General features: G+C 39.1%; 1 protein-coding gene across 1 annotated transcript in view; it reads right to left on the bottom strand.

Annotated features, from left to right (window-relative positions):
* Positions 1 to 4,597: 4,597 nt before the first annotated feature.
* ppip5k1b (diphosphoinositol pentakisphosphate kinase 1b) overlaps positions 4,598 to 9,053 on the bottom strand; it is a 68,447-nt gene continuing 63,991 nt past the window's right edge. The window contains exons 29-30 of the mRNA XM_079684588.1: positions 8,257 to 8,370; positions 4,598 to 6,467 (exon numbers count right to left, since the gene is read on the bottom strand). Coding sequence (XP_079540714.1) covers positions 6,376 to 6,467; positions 8,257 to 8,370 — 206 coding nt within the window. The 3' untranslated portion in view covers positions 4,598 to 6,375. The remainder of the gene's footprint in view (positions 6,468 to 8,256; positions 8,371 to 9,053) is intronic.

Raw genomic sequence — 9,053 nt, 5'->3', positions numbered from 1 at the left:
TATGTTATTACTAGTTGATTTGTCTGTTACATTGCAAGTTATTCTTTATATTTTATGCTCTCTACTCATTGTATTATCTATTTATTTGTTCAACTCATGTGCAATGCGACTCAATCAATAAAGTACATAGGGCTACATTTGATCAGATTTACTTTAGTTGAATAAAATTACATAAAAAAAAAAATCTAATTAATTAAATAAAACATTTGTATTCCATTCCATTATGTTTAAGTAAATATTTCTTATCTATCTTATTTGTTCTTTATTGGTCATTTTTAATTTAAAGTGGACCTATCATGTTATATTTGAAACATATATTGTAGGGCCATACCTATATAAAACATGTCTGTGAAGTTTTTTTTTCAAAATACCAAGCAGATCACCCATTGTAGCCATCCCTCATACTGCTCAAACCCCTCTTCTGCAGCCCTGTTAGAGAAACGCGGATTTTGGGTTCTTAGCTTGAAAAAAAAGAAAGAAGAGGAGGCGGAGCTAATGCCTGATCAGAATTCTACCGGAGATAAAGTTAAATTCTGCTGTGATAAAACGCCATCCTGTTCTAAACCACATCAAGGATTATTTCTGAAACAGAATGGAGCTCAAATGTCTTTTCTCTTGCGGGTTTATCACAAGGAGAGTTCTTTTTTTATTTCCTGCTTTTTAAACACATGTGCTCTACAGTACAGGTTAGCTCTGAGTGTTAGCGAGGCTTGCTAATGTAAACAAAGACGAGATTACGTCCAAAACACGCCAGTCATTGTTTCTGATAGCAACTTTCTGTGGGCCCGCCGACGTCACCTCAGATGGACACGTCAGTTCGGATGGAAATCTATATCCGCTCGTTGTACACCCGTTTTTAAAAGATTTGGGTACGGAGGAAAAGAGATAGGGTTTTATTTTCTGACGCTGCGTGAGTTCCCCGAGGCACCAGGGACACATATTTATGAATAAAAGACATCACAAAGTGCATTTTGCATGATAGGTCCCCTTTAACATCGTACATTTATACAAACATCTTAATCTCTTTTATTAAATCTATTCATTGCACATTCTCGCTTTATATTTTATCTGTATATAACATTCTTGTATTCTATTTTTCTTACATACATTTCGTGTCATTCTGAAATAGAGTTGCTGTCACAAAACCTAATTTCCCCTGGGATAAAAAAAAGTATCCTGATCCTAATCGTTTAATTAATTATGGTTAATCTAATACAGGGAAATAAAAAAGGAGAAGTGAAACAGAGGAAGAACTGTGGCCAGGTTTTCACTCCTGTTGAAATGAATCTGTTATCGGCAGGTTGTAACGATACACACATTACTGCTGGCCTCCAGGTAACCATGACAATGCATTTTTATTTCAAAGGAGGGTTGTGTGTGTGTGTGTGTGTGTGTGTGTGTGTGTGTGTGTGTGTGTGTGTGTGTGTGTTCTCTGTCTCCTTCCTGTCGTCCGCCCACTTCTCTCTTTATGTGGCAATTAGCCTGGGAGTAAAAGCTGAGTCACTGACCTGTGGGAGTGAAGCCGGGACACGCTGACCTCCTACAACATTCTGTCACAAAGACATTCAAATACCTGATGGGTTTCTTTTTAAGAGCAGCTGGGCAAAGATTTGAAAACCTCCGTCTGTTTGAGATGCTTTGACTTCACCATATGAGAAAAAAGAGTATGTATGTCGACAATATAAGAAAAAAAATCCAAATTAAGTATGTTAAAAATATGATGAAAAAAGTCAGTAAAAGTTCGTAGTCTAAATTATGTCGAAAGAAATCATGGAAAAAAAGTCATATTATAGTATGTCCAAAAAAAAGGGAAATAAAGTTATAGTATAGTATCTGGAAAAAATAACTAATAAGCTGAAAAAATATGTATTAGATGTTAAAAAAGATCAGGAAGTTCAAAAATATAATGAAAGAAAGTCAGTTCAGTCAGACAACTCTTGTGTTTATTTAACATGCAAGCACCAGCGACGTGGAAGTAGCTGCAGCGATAGCAGCAGCAACGTAAAGATAGCTGCGGCAATAGCAGCAGCAAGCAATGCATGGAGAGATATCTGGCAGGTTAAATAGAGCGACATATTAAGGAGAGTCTGTTTGGTTGGTTGCAGAGTGGCAAGGGGCGTTATGTATGAATGCACCATAAGTGCTCGAGTTGGCTGCCTGAGCTAGCTCGCAGGCTTCGCCCCATTAAGTGAAAATGCGTAGTACAGTATGTTGAAAGCAAAAGCATACTAAATCATGTCGAAAGAAATCATGGAAAAAAGTCAGAGTATAGTATGTACAAAAAAAGGAAAATAAAGTGATAGAGTATCCCGAAAAAATAACTAATAAGCTGAAAAAAGACATAATATTAGATGTTAAAAAAGATCATGAATAAGTAATTGTTGAGCATGCAGAAGAAATCATGGTAAAAGTATGTTGAAAGAAGTCATTATTTGTCAAAACAGTCATACATATATATAATATATCATGAAAAAGGTAATAACATGGTATGTCAAAGAATATATTTTCAAAAGTCCATTTTTAAAAATGCCATGGTTTAGTATATGTTGAAACCATCATGAAGAAAAGCCATAATGTTGAGATATAAATGTATATGGTTGTTTTCTGAGGCTCCTCTCCGTCTTCTTTCCTTTGGACTTCTGGAAGTTTGGTTTTAAAACTCAGACACTTCAGAATCACACTTTCAAGTGTACAGAACCCAAACTAAATGGTGACATTTTCATTTGTCCCTGCACAATATCTTGACCTTTGTCATTTCTTAAATACAATTCACATGAAAAAGGCCATGCAGAGGGTCTTCAACCTGAGAGACCTCCGCTGACGTGTTTCACTGAAATAAAATAAACACTTTTGCAGCCGAATGCTTTAATGATTGTTTTTTCTGGAGTACAACCTGAGAAAGGTCACCACACAACCGGCTGCCAAACAGCGCTCAATATGTGAGGAGGAAAGTAGCTGCTGGGGAGTGTGTGTTAGAGCAAGAGAGACGTCTGTGTGTGTGTCAGAGCGGATGGAAACAGAATGAATGGAAATGTGTGTGTGTGTGTGTGAGTGTGGGAAATAAAGCCTGAGAGAGGTACATCCAGACAGAGTAAATGACATCAGCTGTTGGCTTCCTGTGAGTTGGTGGTCTCTCTCTGTCTGTCTCTCTCTCTGTCTCCCCTCTTCGTCTATCTCCCATGAGGACGAGGTGTCAATTGCATAATTACATCTGGGGGCGTCACCATGGCAACGTATGAGAAGCCACAGGAGTATGCATGACTCATCACTTAAAAGCTGTTAGGAGAGGAGGGTGACATAGAGAGAGAGAGAGAGCGAGCGAGAGAGAGAGAGGAAACGAGAAGAGGACAAGGGACGATGAGTGGGTGAGGGACAAAGACGAGAGAAGAAGGGAAGAAAGACAGGAGGGGAGAGAAGAAACGCAACTAATGTGAACAAGGGAGAAAAACAGAGTGGGTGGAGATTAAGGAGGAGAAGAGAAGAAGAAGAATGAAAACAAGGGGAAGATAGCAGGAGATAAGGAAAGGAAATAAGGAGAGCATACAAGAAGAGTAAAGGTGAGGAGAGGACACAAAAAGAGGAGAGAAGAATAATAGAGGGAAGAGAAAAGGAGAGGAAGGGGAGGAAACAAGGAGAGAAGACACAAAGGGCAGAGTTGAGGGAAGGACAGAAAGAGGGAAGGAGAGGAAACAAGAAGAAGTGACAGGGAGAAGAAACAATAACAGACAAGGAAAGGAGGAGAGGGGAGAAAACAAGGAAAGGGGCAATGACAAGAGAGGAAACATCAAGCGATGAAAAGGTGAAGTAAAGGGAAGCAACCAAGGAGAGGCAAGGAAACAAATGAAGGGACAAGGAGAGTAGGCAAGGATAGAAGAGGGTAGTGGAGGACACCATGGCTGCGTCTCACTTCGGTTATTTTTCATTTCCTTGCTCCTCGCTCCTCGGTATCACCGGAAGTTGATTTGTCTGCTCCATCTTGAGTAGCGTCCCAGTGGCTCTATTTGTGCCGGAGGACCGAGGAGCGATAACGGAGGAGCGATAACCGAGGAACTACCAGACCATCCTCCGGTGAAATCCTCAGACACTCGCCCCGCCCCCTTACTGCGTATCGCTCGCTGATTGGACGATGCAGCGCATGCACTGATCTGGCTGCTGTCAGACGATCAGCTGTGCGGCGTCATCACAAACGGACGTCGCTTCACGTGACGCTCCGGAGGAAAGGACGTCCCATTGCTCTTAAAACTCATTTCCCTGCTTCTCGTGGTTTCCTTGCGTCTGTCCATGCTTCCTTGGTGGGAGGGACTAGTCGCAGGGAAACGACGCAAGTGAGGGACGCAAGGAATCCACTTAACCGAAGTGAGATGCAGCCAAACACAGGAGAGGGGAGAAAACAAGACGAAATGACAAGGAGAGGAAGCAAGGAGAGCAGACAAGAGTACAGGGAAGGAAATCAAAAGAGGAGATGAGTAGAGGAGAGTGGAAAAACAAGGAGAGGTCATGCGGAAGGCAGAGAAAACAAAGTAGAGAGGAAATGAAGGAAGGAAAACTAAGATAGATTGGACAGGAGATACAACAGACAGAGGACACAGACACACAGTTGAATTATGTTTTTTTTTATTACATCCTCCTCTTCCTCTTTCCACCAGTTCAACCCGACCTGAACATCTAAAGGTCAACAGAATTATTTAACATGTTTACAAAGAATAAAGTCCACTTTGTTGTCCAGCAGCCAAACAAATAAACTTTGGCTGACATTAAATAACACTTTAAATAATCACAGAAGTACACAACGGAAAATACGTACAGCAACAATCTGGAATTTAAAAATCCTAATAAAATCTATAACTAAAATCAACAGCAGAGATTTCCAGGACATGGGAGTCATATATATATATCTAGACATTTCTGTATACATGTTTGAACATAGAGAACTACGTTAATAAAGGTTATTCAAAGTAATACACGTTTTCTTTGAGTTGAATGTAAGTTTAAAGCTAATTGACATTTCTACCTGAGTATCACTCATTAAAGCCTTAACAAATAGTAATACAGATATCATTTGGTGTGACAGCAGATAATAACTAATAGTTTTTATACTATTGAAGTGGTTCTTTCCCTAAAATCTGAAATAACGCTACACCACATATTTTCCTATAAGTCCTTTTTAGATACAAAAATAAAGCCAGAAATAAACAATGTCTACAAAAAATCTCTTTAAACATTCATTTAAAGGCACATTTCCAGATGAAATGTGTTTCTATTTAACAGCAGTTTGATTCAGCGGCTCGAGTTACACGATACAAACACATACGATACAAATCAAATGTTGTTTAGTTTGAAAGAATTTAACTAAAAGAATCAGATGGTAACTTGATGGTACAGAGCATTTAGATATAATCCAGATTCTTGACTATAATTTGAGTTAATCTCTGAAATGATTAACGTGTCGGATTTGATTTTCAAGGACGCCATTCTCAAGCGGCCATTTAACGAAAAATCCGCTTTAAAAAACTTTAAAGCTCAATAATTAAAAAGTGATTTCCTATGTGTTTCACTTAAACCTGAACGATAGTGCACCCAGCCACGAAATAGTCTGGCTCCTAAAATAGTTATTTTTACACTTACCGTACGAATGAAAGGAGATATGATGTGTTAACAGGCGCTGTAGTTTCAGTAGCTTTGTGCTAAGCTAATGGGCTGTGGCTTCAAATGTAACTGATAAATGTGATTATATTTTACAACCAACATTTTTTAAACTGTTACTTTAAGATTTAACTAACTGCTAAAAGTAAAATTACACAAAATGTCCCTTGAATTTCAAAAATAGGCGTTTTTTTTCAGGGTGGGCTGTGATTGGCTGCAGCACAACATCAATCTCAAATGCAAATGAGTGATTGCTGACACTTTGACTCAGAGTCTGAAATGCATTTCTGTAGTCTGAGGTCAGAGGTGAGGCAGATGGTGTGTGTGAGAGAGATTTGGAAAAATACACCATCAGCATTTGGGCTTAAAAACAAAAACATGTGTTCTTGTTGGTGTTGTTGTTGTTGGTGTTGTTTCAGCGACGGCAGCATCCAAATCACACTGAAGGCACGGCTGGACATAGAGTTGGCTTGATGCTCTGCTGGAGCTGGTTTCATGTGTGTGTGTCGACAAAGGGACGAGGATCGAGGTAATACTAACAGTTTAAAGTCCAGAGTTTCTAGGAGTGCATCTGAAGAGTCCGTGCACAGTTTGAGTGTTTTTAAACTATTCAGATTCAAAGCAGCAGGACGGAGGAAAAGACGTATGAAAACACACAGTGACGTAGAAACCGAGGTCCTCAGATTGTGTCCTTAAATTCCCAGAAGTCCTTGTGCCTTTCTTTTAAAGAGTTCACTCACTGAAGCCGAAGTTGGCGCCGGGGCTCTCTGTGTTCGGGGAGGAGGGGCCGGCGCTGGAAACAGCACTGGAGGGGATACTGCCATCTTTACAAAACAAAAAACACATCATTCAGTCACTTATCTTTGAAGTCTAAAAACACTGATTGTGATGCAGGGACAGATAGCACAAACAGCTCTGCTCCTAACCCTGAACACAGAAACATATTTTCCAATGAATCAGCCATTAAAAAAGGTAAAAAGTTCACTCTTCACTTTTAAAATATTACACAATCTTGCTTGTTTTTTACTGCTTGATCAGACAAAACAAGCCAGATGAAGACACCTGGAAAATGTTACAAAAAAACATAAATACAAATAAAACAAAAACAGTGTATCATCATCACTGACTTGTGAAAATTATAAACGTGTCAGATTTATGCTTTTTGTATTTCAGGCAATTATAAGGCTGCCATTTTGTTTATTTGGTAAACAAAACCCACCCCTAAACAACTTAAAAGCTCAATATTTGAAATGTTAATTCCTATTTGTTTGATTCAAACCAAAAAAAATTACTTTAAGTTCACTCTTGACTATTTTTTTTAACACTTAAAGGTAGGGTAGGTAAGAATGGAGAAACCAGCTGGAGTGCGCTAGAATTTGAAAGTATGCAGCCGGAAAAAATCTGCTACTTCCTTCAGACTTCCTTACAGAGCCCCTCCTCCAACACACACGAACGTGCACATGACCAATGAGGGCACGAGATAAGTTTGTGCACAGATGGAAGGCTGACAGGCAGGTAGGCCATCCAGTTACTTTAGCCGGGCCGGCTCAGATGATTGGTCGTGCTTTTTACAGCGCCACGGCTTCCACAGATGACATTTATTTATGTATTTATTGTCAAAGCATTTCATGTATTCATTGCTCTCGGGATGTTAAGAGCATTCCATGGAATATAACAAAGTGTTTCTGAAGTGAATGACCTACCCCACCTTTAATATTCATTATTTTTGCTCTGTTGGATCAGACAGAACAAGCTAGATGAACACATCTGGTAACATGTATTCTAAGAAAATGAAATACTAATGAAACAATAACAGCGCGCAATCACTGATAAGCCCAATGGTACTTTGTATTCAATACCTAAATCACTGTTTTTCAGATTTATCTTGTTGAAAATTAGCATCAGTTAGCATCAGTTAGCATCAGTTAACATCAGTTAGCATTAGTTAGCTTCTCTGATGGTGGTATTTGTCTCTCTTCTTGTCCTCACTCCACTCAGAGGGTCTGGGTGTGTTTCTTCCTGAGTGTGCGTCATGTGGACGGACAGGAAGTGAACAAAGACGGGAGGAGGGATCAGGAACAAAAACAGAAAAGCACCAACGTCACCCCCTTTGCTGCTTCATGTTTGTTGCTATGGAGAACTTCATGCAGACAGTCCTTTTTGGGTTTCATAAATAAGAACACAACTTTACTTTCTACAATATAAAGTGTTTATTAAAAAGATACCTTTAGATGTTACCAGCCATAACAACCAGTGTTCTTCCAAATAATGTTAACATGTAGTATTTTACAACAAATCCCTTTCACAGTGCTGATTGGTTCGCCTATTTAAAGACCTATTTTCTTTCTCCTTATTGTAAATGATTTACTGTAGCAGCTGTTTTTCTGTGCCAAAATGTTTGTAGGGATTGAAAAAGTGAATTTAAAATACAATTGACAAACCCCATAACACTGTGTACAGTATATATCCAAATACTTCCAACAGACACTACAGTATTTAACTTTCATTGAAGCACCAGTGAGATTTGGCTCGTATGTTTCCTAACGCTCCAACCAGAGGAGATGAAGGTGGCTCTACATGTTGCATAACGCCATTAAAAGATGAAGGACTCACGCCACAGCGGCTGGCTCGGCGGGCGCAGAGACGTCTCCGACCCGGAGGAGGAGAGTGCTGGCTGAGGGCTGTAGAGAGACGTCTGGCTCTGAGAGTCAAACAGGCAGGAGAGCGCTGAGACGAGAAGGAAACATTAAGGTCAGTTTGGAAATGTCAGCTGAAAATTCATTTGATTTATCAGAACCACAGCGTTATAACGTTTTGTTGTGCACATTGGCTGAACTCCAGATTGGCATGTTTTGAAATGAAACAAGGTTTGCAAACAGACAGCTGAGTGTAGTGGACAGATATTAATTATTTATGTTATTTAAACTCAAATAGTCATTATATTTAATAATGTGTGAAAAATGCTTTCCAATCACGGACTCAAACATAAGAGCCAAAGAAACGTATGATACTGTTTATCAATCCTTTCTGTGTTTTGGGTTTTTTACCTTGGGTCTGGACTTTATTTTGTATTATGAGTGCCGAACTATTCACAGATGTCCCCTTTTTTTTTTAAACTGAATAAAGTAAACGGTTATTTTGTGATTTTTTTGTAATTATTGAGTGTTCTTGCATTTTAATGTCTGTTTTTTTATACCTCGGGACTGTGGGAAACAGTATTTTGAGATTGACAATAAAGTTGACTTTGACTTTGACATCAGTGTTTCTTTGAAGCAGTTTGAAGCAGTTTGAAGCAGTTTGAAGCAGTTTGGCGGATACAAGAAGAGCCTGAGAGCTAACCACTACTATTGCTCAGGTTATTTCTTTGTTAAGATCCTTAAATCCTTTATTTATGTATGTTAATGTTTGTG

The sequence above is a fragment of the Notothenia rossii genome, assembly GCF_949606895.1.
Source record: "Notothenia rossii genome assembly, chromosome: 5".
Classification (NCBI taxonomy): domain Eukaryota; kingdom Metazoa; phylum Chordata; class Actinopteri; order Perciformes; family Nototheniidae; genus Notothenia; species Notothenia rossii.
This window is presented reverse-complemented; position numbering and strand designations above follow the sequence as displayed.